Source organism: Haliotis rufescens, unplaced genomic scaffold (assembly GCF_023055435.1).
Source record: "Haliotis rufescens isolate VD_foot unplaced genomic scaffold, xgHalRufe1.0.p SCAF_2, whole genome shotgun sequence".
NCBI lineage: Eukaryota > Metazoa > Mollusca > Gastropoda > Lepetellida > Haliotidae > Haliotis > Haliotis rufescens.
In genome coordinates this window covers 68895645-68919261 of record NW_025963890.1, presented here as the reverse complement: position 1 = coordinate 68919261, position 23617 = coordinate 68895645, and the positions used below count along the sequence as shown (strand labels likewise).

General features: G+C 39.7%; 1 protein-coding gene across 2 annotated transcripts in view; it reads left to right on the top strand.

Moving 5' to 3' along the window:
• LOC124113984 (multiple epidermal growth factor-like domains protein 10) overlaps positions 1–23617 on the top strand; it is a 90143-nt gene that overhangs the window by 51050 nt on the left and 15476 nt on the right. For both annotated transcript variants that reach the window (XM_048400478.1, XM_048400477.1), the window contains exon 2: positions 22644–22859. In XM_048400478.1, the coding sequence (XP_048256435.1) occupies positions 22644–22859 (216 nt within the window). The remainder of the gene's footprint in view (positions 1–22643; positions 22860–23617) is intronic.

Below are 23617 nucleotides of genomic sequence, written 5' to 3'. Positions count from 1 at the left end.
GGTCTGATATGGGAATCTCGGGTTGATATAGGAGTGTTGGACTGATAAGAGAATCTTGGACTGATATAATTATGAGTGTTGGACTGACATAGTAGCCTCGAGATGATATGGGAATCTCGGGTTGATTTTGGAGTGTTGGACTAATAAAGGAGTCTTGGGCTGATATGGGAATCTTGGACTGATGTAGTAGTCTTGGACTGATAAGAGAGTCTTGGACTGATATGGGAGTCTTGGTCTGACATAATTATGAGTGTTAGCCTGACATAGTAGACCCGAGCTGATATGGGAATCTCGGGTTGATTTTGGAGTGTTGGACTGACAAAGGAGTCTTGAGCTGATATGGGAATCTTGGACTGATGTAGTAGTCTTGGACTGATAAGAGAGTATTGGACTGATATGGGAGTCTCTGACTGATATGGGAGTCTTGGTCTGACATAAGTATGAGTGTTAGACTGACATAAGTGTCTTTGACTGATATGGACGTATTGGACTGATACAAAAGTCTTGCACGTATATGGGGCATAGTGTGAAAAGTGAGTTATTAACCTCTTAATATCATTTCATTGTACTTGAAATTAAGATTTATTGTAGATTTGTAGTTATGATTACAGTAAAAAATCATGTTTCATTGTCATTATTTACTTAATGGTATGCAAAAGGTACGTATTTATTCGTCACAATCATATGAATTCAAGATACCCTTTTAGTATAATTTCTAAATTCAGCATGTGGTGCTTGCATCGAATGTGATCTTCCTGGCAAGTCTTTTCAAAATAACCCAACACAATGTAGATCTCAAGTAGCAATTGTGTACTTGGCTTCCTGGTCTAACACACACTACATCGCAGCCTACTGATGTAGCATAACTTCCTTGTCAACCTCGAACGAACTTATGATGTGGCGGCAGTTGTGTGTGCGAGCTAGCGTGCGTGCGTTCGTGCGTGCGTGCGTGCGTGGGTTGGGAGTTGAATCTCCGTCATTTGAAATATGAATCGCACAAAACGTTTTAGGTAAGATGAGTTTATCTATAAATCGTCCAGAAGGTTTTGGAGTTTCAGTTAGATCTTTACTCGAAATTGGACATGTATGAACTGTATTTTCAAGCTTTATTACATCAACTACCCATTTAATAGCCGTTCAACCGTATAAAACATTTCGTGTTAACGAATATACAAATACACTGTGCCAGTAATTCAAAAACACTTTTTAGCATGATGAACTTAGTTTCAACCTTCTAATAGCGTAGATGACAGTGTATAGAATTGACAGTGGTGGCTCTGATGTATACACTGTACAGCTTCCTACACAACAAACAAGCAATATTATTGATATAATCACATTGCGAGTGAGATTTTAGCCACCTACAACAAGAATCAAGGCTTTGAGATGTGTTAATGTGCGTTGTTTCCAACGCGTATTTGGTAGGCAAGGCTGGGAAACCATGATAGCATACCATTTTGCTGTGTCTAAGACTAAGTGTACCCTTATTCATTTCCATCATTATATATCATAGCTGCCTTTAAATTATCATATCAGGTCAAAGGAAAACCAATGGTTTATACCCTGATCAACGATTAACGTGGATGGGCCCGACAACACTCTGTCAGTCAGGTGACCAATCAATCCTCATTTTTCACCAAATAGTGAGTGAGTGAGTGAAATTTAACGTCACATCGGCAATATTTCAGCCATATCGTGACGAAACAGTTATAATATTTATGTTTTCATTTAATTTAAAAGCTGTCAACGATGGACAGTAAGATAACAAGAGTATCACAGTTTCGATGTTAAAACTAGTTGAGAATAGTTAAAAGAATAAATTTTCATTCAACAATACAATATAAAAAGTGGCTAGAGATCACCAGCAACCAAAGTTAGGCCACCTCACTAGGGACCGTGGGGACTTACATTACTTTTGCTACCTGCACGGCTCCCCAGCAGGATTTACACCAACCCTTCAGCTGCTGGTGATGGGAAGCAATTAAGCCAACACTTAAAATAAACAAATATACTACGTTTAAAACCGATGTAAGAATAAATGTACTTTGAATGATGTGGTCTTACATATCCTCTCCGGGGGACAATAATTTTACGCTACTTCAACCCCCTTAGAGGATATAGCCACTAACAATCTAAGTTACAAATTATACATTACCAATATAAAATATAGCTATTTACACAATTCAAAATTTATCAATAAGTTCAATTTCTTTTAAAAAGCCAATAATTAAATGAGAATTGATTCTATTAAAAAGATCCGTCATTGATGATGATTTGAAATATTTATCCCTTGTGATGGAAAAATCAACACAGTCAAGCAGGACATGCTTGACGGTGATTCTTTCATCACAAGGGATACAAAATGGAGGATCCTCACCTTTCAACAAATAATCGTTTGTATACCTGCTATGGCCAATACGACATCGTCGTATTATGACCTCCTCAAATCTGGACTGACAGCCCAAGTAGGTGTAGCCGATAGTTGGTTTAAGTTCATGTAATTTATTTATACCTACTTGAGTGTCCCACTTCTGTTGCATTAGATCAGTGATGTAAGATCTAATTAAGGGTTTATAATCAGTGTATGGTAGAAGAAGTGGTGTCACAGATTTGGTGAGTGCTGCTTTTGCAGCAGCATCGGCCATTGTATTACCAATGATACCAACATGGCTTGGTAACCAACAAAAGACGATGTCGTACTGGCCAGTAGCAAGATCATTTTGCAGTTTAATGATTTCACGTAAAAGTGGATGATGACAAGATATATTATTTATTGCCTGAAGACAGGAAAGTGAATCAGAGAAGATAATGAACCGTTTATGTTTAGATTGGGTATTTATATATTTAAGAGCAGTTAATATTGCCTGCGATTCTGCTGTAAAAATAGAACTGTCATTCGGTAATCTAGATGATATGGTTCTGGATCCAATGACAGTGGCGCTGGCAACAGCGGCACCATCCTTGGATCCATCTGTAAATATGGATTTGTAAGTATTATATGTGTTCCTTAATTCATCATATTGTTGTTGATAAATTAGTTGATTTGTGACAGATTTCTTCAGTTTAGTTAAAGTTAGATCCACCTCTGGATGTACTAACTGCCATGGTGGAGAAGAGAAAAGCTGAGTGGGGGCTATATTACTAAGGTTAATGTTAGCAGCAGAAATATCTGCTTGTAGTCGTATTCCTAGTGGTGGAATAAGAGAAGATTTTGTTTTGAATAGATTACCGTAAAGGGGATTGAAAACACAGTCATAAGCTGGATTGGAGTTATTGGAACGTAATTTAGACATATATTGGAGAGCTAATTTAATGCGACGGTGTTTTAGGGAAGGCTCGTTAGCTTCCACATACAAACTATGAACAGGTGAAGTTCTGAAGGCTCCAAGGCAAAGCCTCAGGCCCTGATGATGAATGGTGTCAAGTAATTTTAAATTGCTCTTACAGGCCCCACCATAGATGATGGAGCCATAATCAAGTTTCGAGCGGATAAGTGTTCGATATAGTTGGAGGAGGGTTTTTTGATCCCCTCCCCACTTACAATTTGAGACAACTTTTAATAAATCTAGGGCCTTCAAGCACCTATTCTTTAAGTATTTTATGTGGGGCAGAAAGGTCAAATGATGATCGAATATTAGACCTAAGAATTTGGCTTCCGTTACAACTTTAATGGGAGTGTTATCTAAAATTAATTCTGGATCTTTATGGGGTTTATATTTCCTACAAAAATGTATACAGTTGGTTTTAGATTTTGAAAATTTAAAACCATTTTCAAGACACCATTTCTGGATTTTATTTAAACATAGCTGAAGCTGCCTTTCAATAGTATGCATGTTTTTGCCACGACACGAAATATTAAAATCATCCACAAAGAGCGATCCGTCAATCGAATCATTTAAAACTTTGGACAAACTATTGATCTTAATACTAAACAATGTGACAGACAAGATGCTACCTTGTGGGACACCTTGATCCTGATTATAATGATCAGACAGGGTAGAACCCACGCGGACATGAAAGTGCCTGTCAGTTAAAAATTCAGATATAAATTGAGGCAAACGGCCTCGTAATCCAAAATCATGTAAATCTTTTAAAATACCATGTTTCCATGTAGTGTCATATGCTTTTTCTAGATCGAAAAAGATAGACACTGCATGTTGTTTATTTATTATTGCATTTTTTACAAATGATTCTAAGCGAACCAAATGGTCGATGGTACTTCTGTTTTTCCGGAAACCACATTGTATATTAGTAATAAGATTATTGGATTCCAGGTACCAAACGAGACGATTGTTTATCATGCGTTCCATGGTTTTGCAAACGCAGCTTGTCAATGATATTGGTCGGTAATTTGATGGGTCAGTATGATCTCGACCGGGCTTGGGGAGCGGGACAACTATAGCATCACGCCACGAAGGAGGGAACTTCCCTGAGGTCCAAATGACATCAAAAATATTCAAAAGTGTTTCTAAGGATGATTCTGGTAAGTGCTTCAGGAGTTGATAATGTATGTTATCAGCTCCTGTAGCAGTATCATGAGCTTGTTCAAGGGCAGTGTGGAGTTCATGAATAGAGAATAGTTCATTATAATCTTCCCCATTATCTGAATTAAAATTTATAGGTTTCTTTTCTTGCTGTTTTTGATACTTTTGGAATTGTGGTACATAGTTAGATGAGGAAGAGTGTTTAGACAAAGTTTCGCCAAGTTTATTAGCAATATCTGATTTATTAGTTAGTAGTTGGTCCCCATTTTTAAGATGATGAATACTAGATTTAGTGCCCTTACCTTTGATTTTTTGGACCATGTTCCATACCTTGGACATGGGCGTCCTTGAATTTATTTTTGACACATAATTTCGCCAAGATTGGCGTTTACTTTCTTTAAATGTACGCCGTGCTTTTGCGTTTAAGATTTTAAATTTATTTAAGTTATGAACCATAGGATGGCGGCGGAAATAATGCTCCGCCTTTTTCCTCGCCTTCCTAGCTCGCTTGCATTCATCAGTAAACCATGGTTTACGTATGTGTGGAATTCCAGAGGACTTGGGAACACAATCTTCAGCTATTTTGATGAGTTCATTAGAAAAGCATGTTATCGGGTCAGGAATGTCAGTAAAGTGATCAGGTGTTAACTTTGCTGTACATAGAAGGTCATACAGAGGCCAGTTAGCTTTGGTAAAGTTCCATCTAGAGGACGGAGGAACATCAGATGGGGTAATAGGGTGTAGAATGGTTGGAAAGTGGTCACTTCCACAGAGGTCATCGTGGACTGACCACTCAAATTCATTTAGCAGGTTGGAATCTGTAACAGACAAATCCAGAGAAGAGTATGTGCCTGTACCAGGATGTAAATATGTGTTTGAATTATCATTAAAAAGGCACAGAGTATTGTTTGAAATAAAATCTTCTAAATGCTTGCCTTTACCGTTGGTATGATCACTACCCCAAAGTGGGTTATGTCCGTTCATATCGCCCATTATAATACAGGGCTTAGGAAGCTGGTCATAGAGAGCTTGAAGATCGGATTGCTGAAGAGATGCAGATGGAGGAACGTAAAGAGAGCACAGAGTAAAAACAATGTGCATAGTGATACGAACTGCGATAGCTTGTAGAGGTGTATTCAGAGGAACAGGGCTATGAATAATACCTTGCCTCACCAGGATTGAAGATCCTCCAGTTGCTTTAGCTCCTGGAGGTGAAAAGAAATGATAAGAATCATATTGTCTGATGTTGAGTTGATCTGTATTTTTAAAATATGTTTCCTGTAGACAAAAGGCAGTTGGCTTGAAATCCTGTGTTAAAAGCTGTAAATCATTAAAATTGTTTTTTAGTCCTCTGCAATTCCATTGTATTATCGGGTTAGAACAGGTCATGGTGGTTCTACTGGGGATCTGGACCGAGAGGGAGGTCCACTCCCATGGTCTGTTGGAGATGGAGTTATCTCCATCGCCAAAGGTTCAAATTGATTTTGAACCATAACAGGTGGCGGCTGAGAAGAAGGCACCTCCAAGTGTTGGAGTGCCCTAGCCGTTTTTTTCAGTTTCTTTTTTTCCGTTTTTGTTAAATGGAGGTCTCCATGAATTGGAGATGATTCTGGTTCTACTATTTTTGTTGATTGCACTAGCTCCGTCTGTGAAGCTGATGTTACTCTTGTTGTGACACTGTGAGATGATTTGGCTGACTTGTCGTCTAGCATCTGCTGAGTACCTACCCAAGAGATGGTTGTTTGGCATCCTACAGAAACTGTGGCGGCCTTGACAACAGGAGTGACAGTTACTGCTGCTGAGTAAGATTTTGTTGAGTTATTTGGAGATTGTGACTGAACTAGCCTCTTAGCATCATGAAAAGAGATATTGTTGGTGTGCTTAATTTTTAATATTTGAGATTGACGGATAAAGTGTGGACAAAGTTTTGATGAGGCCAAGTGGTCCCCATCACAATTTGCACACTTTGTGGCATCAGTGCACTCAGTGCTCTCATGAGAGCCACTGCAGCGCACACAAACTACGCTGAGAGTGCAGGTCTTGGCACCGTGTCCAAAATGTTGACATTTGTAACATCGGAGTGGGTTTGGTACATAAACTTCCACTCCGATATTAAAGTACCCAGCTTTTATAGATTTAGGAATTTTGGAAAGGGAAAAAGTAAAGAGATAGGTGTTGGTTTTGATGATGTTTTTATCCTGTTTTCTGGTGAAACGCTTGACAGCTGTAACACCTTGATTTGTTAGTTCGGTCACAATCTCATCTTCACTCATGTCAGCTAAACATCGGGCTCTGTCTCTCACAATGCCTCGACATGAGTTCAAAGTCCTATGTGCCGAGACAGCAACCTCTACATTTGCAAATTGGCTGATTGATAACAGATTGAGAGATTGCTGTTTCCTGGCACATTCCACAAGTATGGAGCCATTACGGAGGCGGGTAACATTGTTAACTGTACCACAACAACCATTGATGGCCTTAGAAATAGTGAACGGGTTCAATTTCAAAGGTTGATGATCAGAAGCCTCGATTACTATGAATCGAGCCCAGGAATCTAATTTGAGATCAGTTTCGTCATCAGAAGAGCTAGCATCTAGGTGTTTTCTTTTCGAACCAGAGTGTTGTGTCGACATAATGAAAGGAAGTGGTTCAGCACCCCTGCTCCCCACCCACCATGGAGTGCGATAAAGAGCGATGTTTTCCTGCACCGGATCTCCAACATGCAAACATCAGGGATACAGAGGTGGTATACTCCAGTAAGAACAACATGAATAGCTGTATTTGTCTAACAAATAAAATGTCAGGCTGGTTCGGCCCATGGCAAGAAATTGAAGACATACAGAACTCAGAGGTCGAAAGTACCAGATTGGCCCATGAGCCACCGCCTTCTGGCGTAAGACTCTAGGCAATTTATTCCATCAAAAATTGGTAATTCATACAAAGTATGCTTGGCCAAGTCCAAAATATACATTATAATACAACACAGGAGTGCATATACAATATTACGCACAGGGCCTGGCATGACCAGCCGATTGATAAGACCGGGCCCATCTTACCACCCGTCTAGTGAGTGAGTGAGTGAGTGAAATTTAACGTCACATCGGCAATATTTCAGCCATATCGTGACGAAACAGTTATAATATTTATGTTTTCATTTAATTTAAAAGCTGTCAACGATGGACAGTAAGATAACTAGAGTATCACAGTTTCGATGTTAAAACTAGTTGAGAATAGTTTAAAGAATAAATTTTCATTCAACAATACAATATAAAAAGTGGCTAGAGATCACCAGCAACCAAAGTTAGGCCACCTCACTAGGGACCGTGGGGACTTACATTACTTTTGCTACCTGCACGGCTCCCCAGCAGGATTTACACCAACCCTTCAGCTGCTGGTGATGGGAAGCAATTAAGCCAACACTTAAAATAAACAAATATACTACGTTTAAAACCGATGTAAGAATAAATGTACTTTGAATGATGTGGTCTTACATATCCTCTCCGGGGGACAATAATTTTACGCTACTTCAACCCCCTTAGAGGATATAGCCACTAACAATCTAAGTTACAAATTATACATTACCAATATAAAATATAGCTATTTACACAATTCAAAATTTATCAATAAGTTCAATTTCTTTTAAAAAGCCAATAATTAAATGAGAATTGATTCTATTAAAAAGATCCGTCATTGATGATGATTTGAAATATTTATCCCTTGTGATGGAAAAATCAACACAGTCAAGCAGGACATGCTTGACGGTGATTCTTTCATCACAAGGGATACAAAATGGAGGATCCTCACCTTTCAAAAAAATAATCGTTTGTATACCTGCTATGGCCAATACGACATCGTCGTATTATGACCTCCTCAAATCTGGACTGACAGCCCAAGTAGGTGTAGCCGATAGTTGGTTTAAGTTCATGTAATTTATTTATACCTACTTGAGTGTCCCACTTCTGTTGCATTAGATCAGTGATGTAAGATCTAATTAAGGGTTTATAATCAGTGTATGGTAGAAGAAGTGGTGTCACAGATTTGGTGAGTGCTGCTTTTGCAGCAGCATCGGCCATTGTATTACCAATGATACCAACATGGCTTGGTAACCAACAAAAGACGATGTCGTACTGGCCAGTAGCAAGATCATTTTGCAGTTCAATGATTTCACGTAAAAGTGGATGATGACAAGATATATTATTTATTGCCTGAAGACAGGAAAGTGAATCATAGAAGATAATGAACCGTTTATGTTTAGTTTGGGTATTTATATATTTAAGAGCAGTTAATATTGCCTGCGATTCTGCTGTAAAAATAGAACTGTCATTCGGTAATCTAGATGATATGGTTCTGGATCCAATGACAGTGGCGCTGGCAACAGCGGCACCATCCTTGGATCCATCTGTAAATATGGATTTGTAAGTATTATATGTGTTCCTTAATTCATTATATTGTTGTTGATAAATTAGTTGATTTGTGACAGATTTCTTCAGTTTAGTTAAAGTTAGATCCACCTCTGGATGTACTAACTGCCATGGTGGAGAAGAGAAAAGCTGAGTGGGGGCTATATTACTAAGGTTAATGTTAGCAGCAGAAATATCTGCTTGTAGTCGTATTCCTAGTGGTGGAATAAGAGAAGATTTTGTTTTGAATAGATTACCGTAAAGGGGATTGAAAACACAGTCATAAGCTGGATTGGAGTTATTGGAACGTAATTTAGACATATATTGGAGAGCTAATTTAATGCGACGGTGTTTTAGGGAAGGCTCGTTAGCTTCCACATACAAACTATGAACAGGTGAAGTTCTGAAGGCTCCAAGGCAAAGCCTCAGGCCCTGATGATGAATGGTGTCAAGTAATTTTAAATTGCTCTTACAGGCCCCACCATAGATGATGGAGCCATAATCAAGTTTCGAGCGGATAAGTGTTCGATATAGTTGGAGGAGGGTTTTTTGATCCCCTCCCCACTTACAATTTGAGACAACTTTTAATAAATCTAGGGCCTTCAAGCACCTATTCTTTAAGTATTTTATGTGGGGCAGAAAGGTCAAATGATGATCGAATATTAGACCTAAGAATTTGGCTTCCGTTACAACTTTAATGGGAGTGTTATCTAAAATTAATTCTGGATCTTTATGGGGTTTATATTTCCTACAAAAATGTATACAGTTGGTTTTAGATTTTGAAAATTTAAAACCATTTTCAAGACACCATTTCTGGATTTTATTTAAACATAGCTGAAGCTGCCTTTCAATAGTATGCATGTTTTTGCCACGACACGAAATATTAAAATCATCCACAAAGAGCGATCCGTCAATCGAATCATTTAAAACTTTGGACAAACTATTGATCTTAATACTAAACAATGTGACAGACAAGATGCTACCTTGTGGGACACCTTGATCCTGATTATAATGATCAGACAGGGTAGAACCCACGCGGACATGAAAGTGCCTGTCAGTTAAAAATTCAGATATAAATTGAGGCAAACGGCCTCGTAATCCAAAATCATGTAAATCTTTTAAAATACCATGTTTCCATGTAGTGTCATATGCTTTTTCTAGATCGAAAAAGATAGACACTGCATGTTGTTTATTTATTATTGCATTTTTTACAAATGATTCTAAGCGAACCAAATGGTCGATGGTACTTCTGTTTTTCCGGAAACCACATTGTATATTAGTAATAAGATTATTGGATTCCAGGTACCAAACGAGACGATTGTTTATCATGCGTTCCATGGTTTTGCAAACGCAGCTTGTCAATGATATTGGTCGGTAATTTGATGGGTCAGTATGATCTCGACCGGGCTTGGGGAGCGGGACAACTATAGCATCACGCCACGAAGGAGGGAACTTCCCTGAGGTCCAAATGACATCAAAAATATTCAAAAGTGTTTCTAAGGATGATTCTGGTAAGTGCTTCAGGAGTTGATAATGTATGTTATCAGCTCCTGTAGCAGTATCATGAGCTTGTCCAAGGGCAGTGTGGAGTTCATGAATAGAGAATAGTTCATTATAATCTTCCCCATTATCTGAATTAAAATTTATAGGTTCCTTTTCTTGCTGTTTTTGATACTTTTGGAATTGTGGTACATAGTTAGATGATGAAGAGTGTTTAGACAAAGTTTCGCCAAGTTTATTAGCAATATCTGATTTATGAGTTAGTAGTTGGTCCCCATTTTTAAGATGATGAATACTAGATTTAGTGCCCTTACCTTTGATTTTTTGGACCATGTTCCATACCTTGGACATGGGCGTCCTTGAATTTATTTTTGACACATAATTTCGCCAAGATTGGCATTTACTTTCTTTAAATGTACGCCGTGCTTTTGCGTTTAAGATTTTAAATTTATTTAAGTTATGAACCATAGGATGGCGGCGGAAATAATGCTCCGCCTTTTTCCTCGCCTTCCTAGCTCGTTTGCATTCATCAGTAAACCATGGTTTACGTATGTGTGGAATTCCAGAGGACTTGGGAACACAATCTTCAGCTATTTTGATGAGTTCATTAGAAAAGCATGTTATCGGGTCAGGAATGTCAGTAAAGTGATCAGGTGTTAACTTTGCTGTACATAGAAGGTCATACAGAGGCCAGTTAGCTTTGGTAAAGTTCCATCTAGAGGACGGAGGAACATCAGATGGGGTAATAGGGTGTAGAATGGTTGGAAAGTGGTCACTTCCACAGAGGTCATCGTGGACTGACCACTCAAATTCATTTAGCAGGTTGGAATCTGTAACAGACAAATCCAGAGAAGAGTATGTGCCTGTACCAGGATGTAAATATGTGTTTGAATTATCATTAAAAAGGCACAGAGTATTGTTTGAAATAAAATCTTCTAAATGCTTGCCTTTACCGTTGGTATGATCACTACCCCAAAGTGGGTTATGTCCGTTCATATCGCCCATTATAATACAGGGCTTAGGAAGCTGGTCATAGAGAGCTTGAAGATCGGATTGCTGAAGAGATGCAGATGGAGGAACGTAAAGAGAGCACAGAGTAAAAACAATGTGCATAGTGATACGAACTGCGATAGCTTGTAGAGGTGTATTCAGAGGAACAGGGCTATGAATAATACCTTGCCTCACCAGGATTGAAGATCCTCCAGTTGCTTTAGCTCCTGGAGGTGAAAAGAAATGATAAGAATCATATTGTCTGATGTTGAGTTGATCTGTATTTTTAAAATATGTTTCCTGTAGACAAAAGGCAGTTGGCTTGAAATCCTGTGTTAAAAGCTGTAAATCATTAAAATTGTTTTTTAGTCCTCTGCAATTCCATTGTATTATCGGGTTAGAACAGGTCATGGTGGTTCTACTGGGGATCTGGACCGAGAGGGAGGTCCACTCCCATGGTCTGTTGGAGATGGAGTTATCTCCATCGCCAAAGGTTCAAATTGATTTTGAACCATAACAGGTGGCGGCTGAGAAGAAGGCACCTCCAAGTGTTGGAGTGCCCTAGCCGTTTTTTTCAGTTTCTTTTTTTCCGTTTTTGTTAAATGGAGGTCTCCATGAATTGGAGATGATTCTGGTTCTACTATTTTTGTTGATTGCACTAGCTCCGTCTGTGAAGCTGATGTTACTCTTGTTGTGACACTGTGAGATGATTTGGCTGACTTGTCGTCTAGCATCTGCTGAGTACCTACCCAAGAGATGGTTGTTTGGCATCCTACAGAAACTGTGGCGGCCTTGACAACAGGAGTGACAGTTACTGCTGCTGAGTAAGATTTTGTTGAGTTATTTGGAGATTGTGACTGAACTAGCCTCTTAGCATCATGAAAAGAGATATTGTTGGTGTGCTTAATTTTTAATATTTGAGATTGACGGATAAAGTGTGGACAAAGTTTTGATGAGGCCAAGTGGTCCCCATCACAATTTGCACACTTTGTGGCATCAGTGCACTCAGTGCTCTCATGAGAGCCACTGCAGCGCACACAAACTACGCTGAGAGTGCAGGTCTTGGCACCGTGTCCAAAATGTTGACATTTGTAACATCGGAGTGGGTTTGGTACATAAACTTCCACTCCGATATTAAAGTACCCAGCTTTTATAGATTTAGGAATTTTGGAAAGGGAAAAAGTAAAGAGATAGGTGTTGGTTTTGATGATGTTTTTATCCTGTTTTCTGGTGAAACGCTTGACAGCTGTAACACCTTGATTTGTTAGTTCGGTCACAATCTCATCTTCACTCATGTCAGCTAAACATCGGGCTCTGTCTCTCACAATGCCTCGACACGAGTTCAAAGTCCTATGTGCCGAGACAGCAACCTCTACATTTGCAAATTGGCTGATTGATAACAGATTAAGAGATTGCTGTTTCCTGGCACATTCCACAAGTATGGAGCCATTACGGAGGCGGGTAACATTGTTAACTGTACCACAACAACCATTGATGGCCTTAGAAATAGTGAACGGGTTCAATTTCAAAGGTTGATGATCAGAAGCCTCGATTACTATGAATCGAGCCCAGGAATCTAATTTGAGATCAGTTTCGTCATCAGAAGAGCTAGCATCTAGGTGTTTTCTTTTCGAACCAGAGTGTTGTGTCGACATAATGAAAGGAAGTGGTTCAGCACCCCTGCTCCCCACCCACCATGGAGTGCGATAAAGAGCGATGTTTTCCTGCACCGGATCTCCAACATGCAAACATCAGGGATACAGAGGTGGTATACTCCAGTAAGAACAACATGAATAGCTGTATTTGTCTAACAAATAAAATGTCAGGCTGGTTCGGCCCATGGCAAGAAATTGAAGACATACAGAACTCAGAGGTCGAAAGTACCAGATTGGCCCATGAGCCACCGCCTTCTGGCGTAAGACTCTAGGCAATTTATTCCATCAAAAATTGGTAATTCATACAAAGTATGCTTGGCCAAGTCCAAAATATACATTATAATACAACACAGGAGTGCATATACAATATTACGCACAGGGCCTGGCATGACCAGCCGATTGATAAGACCGGGCCCATCTTACCACCCGTCTAGGCGAAGTAAGGGTCGAAGTAGTGTGTTGGGCAAAGGAACACAGTTCCAGGAACCAGTGCCCTCAACTACCAGACTCCCGTCCTCCGCCGACACAGGGACGCAACCCACGGCAAACGGGCTGCCCACTTTGGTCGCCTCTTACGACCAGCAATGGGGTGCTGTGGAAATATTCTACCCCGGTTCCACACGGGGGAAGAGCGATTAGCGTTACCCAGCACTCACCACGAGGAGGTTGCTCTTCACGAGTGCCTTTCACCAAATAAGACAGTCGGGGGGCACTGGAGATGAATCCTTTCAGGAATCAAACTTGTAAAGTTATCTCATTGTCTCATTTTAAAACATACTCATAATTATTCTTCAAATGTGAACGGGATTGATTAAATACACGTTTAGGACCCAACCAAACTTGTAACCATATACTGTAAAGATGAACTTGCGAAGGAGCACGTGCAGCAGCCGCAGGGAATATCATCCACGTGCATCACAAAAGAATGACTCACAAAGTACACAGATTACAAACAGTTTTCATTTATCTTTCAAATATATATGTACCACAAAGGAATGTGGTGTCAAAGTATTAATGTAGGGACGTATTTAAGTTTGAAAAAGTATAAATATGATTTAATTATGTTAAAACTGTCGCCTCGTGAACAGCCCCCGCCCCTGCATGGCTCGTCCCTTCTTAATCACGAACTGATAGTTGCTCGTATTAACAGGAAGTCTGACAGGAATATGCCCTCCGTCCACTCTACAGTATCTGACGTTGTCATATATCCCAATTTCCTCTTTACGCCTTGCATTTTTATCCGAAGCACAACTTGTGTGAGTACCGTTCGTGTTTGTTGTGTCTGCAATATTGTATTTTGAAAGATGTGTTCAAATAAACACGTGGATGTTTACTTTGCACAATATCACCAGAATGCAAGATGTATCAAAGCGGCCTGTAAATAACCGAGTGGTTGAGATCATGAGCAAATGTCAGTCAGACCACAACCATCGATTGATATGAGATCCCTTGAAAAATGAACGTAGATTGGAAAAAATAATTGCAACACAATATATAAAGTATATTGATTTCAACCGATAACGTACCACATTGAAGTGTCATCATACATTAGATATGTGTCTAAGTATATAGTGAGGGATGACCGTTTGATATTGTGTGTGTGTGTGTGCTGGGGGTCGGGTGGGGGTGGGCTGTGTGCTTGGGTTGCGCTTTTGTGTCGATCAGATATTTGAGGAAAACACCTTGCACAATGTCTGTAGCATAATTATTTCTTTAACATCTTTCGATGAAATTCCAGTAATCCTCACCCCAACCCCTACCTCCCCCTATTATCAAATGGCCAGTCCCTAAGGGTGGTAATGCATAGTCTATAGATATTTGAAAACAACATTGTAGAAGGAACTCATGCAAGGCTGACACATAACCTTACCTTGTTGTGGGAGAGTATACTCCATGTTGCCTTTAGCCTGGGAATTAAAATATGTTGGACATGTTGCTTTTTATATGTGTATTTCCGTGCATGTTACTTTCATGTGATTTACACAAGCATAAAAATAGGACAACCTTAACATTAAATAGTTACTTCAAAGGCAGCCCGTGTTGTCCAAAAGAATTCACTATCCGGTGTTTACCTATAAACAGATACCCGTGCTCGTGGGTTTCACCAAAGTGGAAAGTGGTAAACGTATGAGACCTGTATCACTTCGGGCTTTCCTCCCTCATTAAGCTGACACGCCGTGATAAAACTGGAATACTGTTAAAAGCGGCGTTAAACCCAACTCACCCACTAACAATAATCAAATCTCAACAGGAACGTAATCTTCTTCCTGGTCTGCGCGGCAGGTGGTCACAATGCCGGTGTGGGCCAGTGTTGTGTTTCTTATCGTCAGTCTGAGTCTCGCAGCAGGTAAGTACATTCTTTACCTACATGGGTTTCAGCACCAGCTACTTGAGTATCATTGTTTACCTCTTTATTAGAAGTGATTCGTTACTCAAGGAATGAAATGTGACCTGAACAGAATTTTATTCATAACTGAAGACAAAATACGATCGTGGTAATGAAGTATGCAATGGTGGTATATCCTCTCAGTGTGCTGACACGCTGTGAGGCAGTTGAGCCTTGCTGTCTGTGTAATGTTTAGGAGCGGTATGTTCATTCGTTAATTCACACAACCAGTGTTGATTAAATGGGACACAATTGCCATGCTAATGATAAAATGATCACCTATTATCACTAGTTAAACACAACACTAGTATTTTGTGTACACGGGTCGATAGTGGGAGATGTTGACACACCGCGCCTCAACACCCGACGTTTCTTCCTGTTTGACTGTCACGGGTGTATCAGCAGGCTTGTTATTGTCCAGATACCAGCTGCGTTATATACAATGTATAAATTGTACACGGGAAAACGTCTATACGAAGAAAGGGTGAGTTGAACCGCAACATCAACATGTTTATGATGTCACTGAATCGGTCACAGTGGTTTCGTTTGTGTAATTTACGTTGGTTCAGGCTGTGTCACTGTGCCCCTTTCAAATTTTTGATTATCACTCATAGGGACCATACGTGGGTGTGCTTCAGACAGATGGTTGCAAGAATTGGAAAACTAATTTGCCTTCGTTCCTTTTTTGAAATGAACATAGCAGAAATGACATTAAGATTTACATGTTGATTACCTTATATTGTTATACAATATCGAAGCACCAACCTCCTGCTCTCCGGGCGGACGCTAATCTACTAGACCACAGAGGCAGTCAGTTTCACGGTAAACAGTCGCTACGTCTATTATGCGTGATCCACCGACCGAATCATTATGTTTTTGTCAGTAAATAGTTTAATCAATAAGGACGTTTTAGTTGTTACAATCTAGTTTATGCTGAATGTGGCATCAACAAGCACGTCTTTCGCAAACCTACACACACGTAAGGCTTTCAAATACTGGTCTTACTTTAAAAACATTGCTAAATAATCTGTTGCGGTTCCTAAATTATAAGTACTTTAAGCAATTGTAGCAATATTTCCTCGTCGAAAAGCTCGACGAACAACGATAACTGTACTGTCAAGTTCGGTACCATGACCACACCAATGTCATGTCCTTCATGTAACAATGCATGCAGAACATTATGACGTCATGAAAGCACTATGTACTTTAAAACTGAACGTTGAAGGGTTGCAATACTAGATTACAAGTATTTTAAGTAATTGTTGCAATATTTCTTCGGCGAAAACTCGACGAACAACGATTTAAAGAGTGTACTGTCATGTTCGATACCATGACCACTTCAGAGTACAGTGTAGGTAAGACTGTCGAAGGTTTTCTGTCACTCTATTTTCTGCAAGTCTATTAACCTTATGTGTACATGTTCATAAAAAAGGAATGATAGCACAAGATAGAAATACTAAATACATTCACTTGATTCGACACTTGAAGACTACGTTGTATGGGTTGGTTCTTTCTTCAACAGAAAGAAGACAAATAAACTTAATTAAGAACGTATTTTCTCCTGCCTCGTGAAGCAAACATACAAAGGTCAGGTCTAAAACAAATACACTGACGTCATGATTTTCTGAACTGTGAAGTATTTGCCATTATTAATGACAGCGTACCAGTACAAGGAAGTAACAGATTGATCTCAAACATTAATGTCACACAGAAGGGAGCTTTTAGTATAAACAACTGTTTGTGTGTGCTCTAATGTGTACATATATACATGAAAAACACAAACTCTGACATAATGTGAAAAAAGAGCTCTGGCACATTAAACTGTTATGCATATAAGGGACCATTGTAACATTTTGTTCAGGCATGAAGCATTACGAAACTACTGAACATTTGTGTTTAATTGGATATAATATATACCCAAGAAAGGAATCTGTTATCCTGTTACTTATTTCCAACAAGTGGTAATCTTAGTCTTAAAATGGAAGGGGGAATTACGTGAGACGGTGATGTCACCGAGATACTCCAGTATTTATTGTGAGGTTCAATGTGTTGTACATAAATAATCAATGCAAGCAATGATCTCATATACACATTACATTTGGATGGGGACATTAATATTTCAAATGGTAGAGTTATACCAATCATAATACTTCATTCTTTCAAAATAACATTGGATAATATTCATCCAGGAACCATTCATACAATTACTTAAATCATATCTCAATTATACCTCGAAGGTAATGTGAAAAATCGTACATGATTTTCGCTGTTGAACAAATCTTAGTATATAAAGTATGTACAATACAGTTGTTATGCTTGTTCTTAAGTGCAATAAATGCACAACTATTCATGACAATACATCTGATTCACTAACACTGTCAATAATAACTGAGCTAATGACATGACAATATCCATGCAAGTACACTATATGCATACCATTTGCCACTTCTATACTCATAATAATAATTATCAGTCATGATATTGTTTTACATTAATAACAGTCTTTAGCTTTAGATATACGATAGAAATCGGATCTAACTGCAATTCTTGCTTTAACTGAGCCTAGGCTGGGGCATGGTCTTAACATTCAAGCAAACACGTGAACAATGGGTTCAGGTTGATTGCAAGATTGGTATACCTTGTCATAGTGCTTTTTACACCCACGCTTACAAAGTAAATCGGGGGTATATAGCGTTCCGTCTGTCCGTCCTTCCGTCCTAGATTTTAACAAACTATTTACTATTTGTTGTTGACCAGCGGGGATAACGGGGGTATGTGAGCTTTACTCACTTCTTTCTTGTTATGACCTGTGAATTTTGTATAGCCATCTGCCGATCTTACTGGGCTTGCCATCTTTGGGCTGTGGAGGCTTTGATTGTGCTTTTTATCTAAGGTTTACCGAAAGGAACAGGCTTCACTTTGTCTCGAGAGAGCTTCATCGGAGTGTCTGCTTTCTCATTTCCATGAATACCTATGTAAAACGGGATCCAACACAACTCCACGTGTTGCCCTTGGTCCGATAGTTTTGTGTATTCGTACAGAATTGTGTTGACTGTGTTTGGTGTCGAATTTGAGTTTCCGCTGCTGCTGGCTTGAAGTGTACATAGCGAGTCTGATAGGATAACTGCCTTTGCTTCCGGTAGTTCCGGTATGAGTTTGAGTTTGAGTTTTAGTGCATGATGAATTGCTTCAATTCATTTCACCCAGTTTTTTGTTTGTGATGCCATCCAAAATTACAACACGTCAACCTTCAAAGTAGGCTAGTAAGGCTGTAGATAGAGTAACTACTGCAGTCAGTAAGACTTCGTCAATTAGCTCCAGTGGTGGTGAACCTACCGCCTGGTGGAAGGTGAATCTACAGACACAAGTACAGTCAGCACAGGTTACAATCTACTTCAGGACAGACTGTAAGCGTATTACAGTTCTGTTTCTGAATGTATGCGTCCTTAATCCTGAATCCCTATTCAAGATGTTATCTCAATAGTACAGGTTGATGTTGATGTAATATATGTATGAAACATGCTTGTACTTTAGTATTCGTGTTAGAATTTCAGCAACCCAGGCATGTCGTTAGTGGCGACTAACGTGATCGTGTGGTCAGGCTCACTGACTTGATGCATGTTATCGTATCCCATATGCGTAGATTAGCGGTCATGTCAGTCAGCGGTCCAGACTCAATAACTTACAGACCGCCGCCACAAAGTGCGGCCTTAAACGACAAACAAAACTGAAACTTCTTCTATGGGCCTGCCCATGGGCGAAATATTTTAATAACGCCACAAATTAGTTGAATTAAATTGAAATGAGTTCAATCATATGTGATGATGCTTGTAGACGCACGTTTAAGTATTTGCCAAAGACAAACATGAGTTTTGAGCAAAGGAAAATATTGTCGCCCACTTGCTTGCCCATGGGCCACTCTTCGCCCATGGGCAGGCCAATGGGCCAATCTCGATATAGTTTAAAATTTGAGTTTTTAAAAAGATAGTTTTTACATTTTGTCTCCCATTTTATGTACCCACGATAACAGCATGTTCAATTTTGCAAAAACCTTGGGCAGAGGCTGGCCACAGAATGGAGAGTTACTGGACAAATGGGTTTCCAGAATTAATAAGGGACGTCATTAGAAGCAATGCCGTGAATGTGAACAAAACTGAACGTAGTGTGCCCACAGTTTGGATGATCGGGCCAGTTGATCAGTACTCGATACACAATCAAGACTGAAATCAGCACATGAAACTCCCTTTATTCCTTCAAAATGTCAAGCCTGTCAGTCAATAGCGTCAATGCCCTCTACGGGCGTCAATGCACTCCCAAACTCGACCATTGCAGAAGACGTGAGGCGTCTGATCAGAAGAAATAAGATTCAACGCCATTCTTTGCAGGGGGCCTGTGCTGAACTGATGCTTGTTATAATTATTATGGTCACCTGGTCGTGCTCTAATTTGACGGTCAAGGAGATCCTACAAGATTAATGTTCTAATCTCTCTCTCTTCCCTTCTTCCGCCCAGTCTGCCTGTCAGCTGCAGTATCGTGTTGTAGCGTGAATCTTACCATGTTATTTGTCACTGTTCAACGGTTTGGACACAAACATGTAAAGTTGACCAGTTTTCTGTCAAATGGGAAAAAGCTGAACATTGGGCTTTTGCAACACATGGTGTTTTATGATCTAAAAATGCTTTATCATACAGCTATTTTCATTGTTTATCAAATCACCTACATCTGCACTCTATTAGGGAAAAGTGAGAAAATATAAATAACTTTTCCAAATGTTGTATTTGAAATGTGACCTTAGATATTTCAGCTCTCTGTTATGAAGACAAAAATCCTCTGAAAATAAGACAGAATACATGACTCTATCCCAACCCACTCCCTCCCTAAATACCAAATGGCTCGCTCCCAAGAATGCAGGGGTGTTGGGTCTGTTACATGCAAATCTAAGTCCATTTATCATTTGAATGTTATGTTATTGTTTTTTCATGCTGGCCAATGGTGAGGACTTACATCACTACATTTGTACCATAATGTGTCCGTGAAGGTTTAGGATAACAACTGACTTGTCTTTGAATGTGTTTGTGACGAGTGCCATCTGTGTGGCGGCATACGCTTTTGATGCACAAACTATTTTTCATGATCGGCAATAGTGACGACTGGCATCACTGTTATGACAATCCAGTGACTGATATCATCAACATCGATCCACGCAATTGGGATACGATGCCATGCATCAATCCAGCGAGCCTGACCATCCGATCCCGTTAGTCGCCTCTTACGACAAGCACAATCGCCTCTTACAAGCATGGTTTGCTGAAGACCTTTTCTACCCCGGATCTTCACAGGTTGTCAGTATTATGTGAAGGGATGTGATGTAATATGTACTAGAAATCGTATTCAATCATCCAATTGTATTGTTTAGAATATACTAGTGTCGGCGTGTATTGTATTAACGCATATCTTTAAACGCATATTATTACAGGTCATATACATGCATGGTACCAAGAACGTAATTACTACTATATCCTCCAGTGGTGGGAATATGCTGTAAATATGTGTATTGCCATGCCTGATTTTCGTGTTACGAGCCAGGCATTACATTATATATAACTATGTGTATGTTGAGCGTAAGTAACTAAAAGAATAAGGTATATTAGTCCATTTTAATCGCTATAAGCAACATTTCATATTTCTCAAGATTAAATTTCATTTACTATTGTAACCAAATAATAGGCAACCGAGTGACCGATAGAACTAACTGTGCATGGCAGAAGGATATGTGATGTCAATAAACTTAGTAACGTGGTTTAGTTTGACTTGGCGTGTGTCTGAATTCCTAAAAGTTAAAATATCCTAAAACTGACAGCGTACTCTGTCCGAGTGGGGTATTCTGTTAACCTGCGGCATGGTATCTGAGTGGGCTAGCACTATAAATCGGCATCAGCCCGGACTAGTACAAGCAGCCACACACTCATACACGTGCTTGCGTGTCGCCATATAAGTACAATAATCTTGCATGCGACCTTAAATCCCATTACACCTAACCTATAAAACATACAAGCATGTATATAAGCTATTGTTACACATAAACAGTCACTCATAGGTATAAGGATTTTGTTCAAACATACTTCAGTGTTTAATTTGTAGAGGAGCTGTATCACACACTTTCACACATGTGTGTGCAAACCTGACAAACCGGGACGTCGTCATGCAGTTCAGTAGGACAGAGTCGCTTCAGGGCCCCTGACAGATTAATGCACATCAGCGAGAGACTATGAAAGGGACATTGTCGCGTCGTCGCCCTTATAAGAACAGGCAACCAACTTCAAAATTGAACAAAGCGCGACAATGCGACATTATAGCCTTGTGTCGCATTGTTGCGCTTCATATTCAAAAGTTACCTAAGGGCGACAATGCCACAATGCGACAATTTTCAGGACTAAAATATATCGGTTTGTCGCGCCATCAAACATGCGTAATAGAGGCGTTAAAATGCGATAATGTGCCAAAGCAAGATCTTAATAATGTGGCATTGTTACGTTGTCGCCCTTTTCGATTAATCGTGCACATGTATACAGTGAGTGAGTTAATCTACGCAGACGAAGAAATGGTAAAACTCCTTTTGTCTATACTCCAGTTGTCTTTTGTGAGTCGCAGTGGAAATGTGGGTCCCTTTTTCTCTCGAAATCATTTCACATATCATTATTGTCGGTGTCGTTTTTATGATCAAAACGGCACACGGATGTGTGTTAACGTCTGAAACCTATGATCGTGGGTTCGAATGTCGCAAGCACTGACGTTCATACAGTTTGGTCTTCACTCTATGAAGGTTCACACAAAGTGAAAGTCAATTCTTAATTAATAATGACGGAATACCACTGGAACACTTTGAACGTCTAGTTTTGCATACATCCACGGAGGGGTGTGTTAAGGTTTGGTTGCTAAAATGTGTAGCGTCTCGAAATACAGATTGTGAAACAAATAAATCGAATACAGCCCATGTCAATCTATAATATTTGGCAAATCTAGATTACTGCATGTGGTAGGAGCGATAAATCAATATTCCTGTTACAGACACTCTCAATGGCATGTCAGTGATGGGTGATAGAACCTTTCAACATCTTGTGAAATTGCAAGCACTTATAGCTCTGCAGATTTGTTTAGTCTCTCTTGGTTCCCTTTTATTACGCATGTACTTTATGCATGTACTTTCAATACGTTGTTTATGCTACAGGTGTGAGAGAAAATGTCGCCCTGAACAAAATAGCATGGATGAGTACAACACGCCAACCTTCACAGTCTGCTGGTAGAGCTGTAGATGGAGTGACTACTGCAAACGGCGAGGATTACTCAATCCACACCAAGGGTGATGAATCTACAGCCTGGTGGAAGTTGGATCTACAGACACAAGTACAGTCAGCACAGGTTACAATCTACTTCAGGACAGACTGTAAGTGCATTATACTCATGTTAGATCATATATGCTGCTTCCTGAATCCCACTGCTTCTTACCAGGATGCTTATTGTGACCGTCATAGTATACGTTAATGTTGTTATAATAAACTGACGTCCAAAAGAAACTTTACCAACTGAAAATATAAATTTCAGACAAAGTATAAATATTTTTTCGATGAAGTCTATCTAAAACACATAAAAAAAACTAAATACAACAATAGTGTATGCAGAAAATGTTAATCGTCTGTAACATGTTTGCGAGATAACACGCGAAAAAGTGAAAAACACGTGCACCACGGACAACTGCAAATGAACGTGCGGGTAAGGGTATAAAACGATTGCAACGGCAAGTCAGACATCCACAGTGATAAAAGAACACAAAAGAAATGCCACGACTCACAGACGAACAACGTGAACGAGCCTTGGGTATGGTACAGATGGGAGCCGCCCACGCCAATATTGCACGAACCTTCGGTTGCTCCCGTGTTGCCGTTACCAACTTGTTGCAACGTTACAGACAGACAGGGCGGACAGCTGACATGCCAAGAACAGGCAGACCCAGGGTGACCACGCCCCATGATGACCGGTACTTGCGTACCTTGCACCTCCGGAATCGCTTCCTGACAGTGAGGTCATCGGCGACACATGCCTTAGGTCACAGGGTTAGTCGACAGACAGTGGCCAGGAGACTCAGGGCTCATGGAATCAGGGCTTTTAGACCATACAGAGGACAGTTATTGACAGCGCAACATC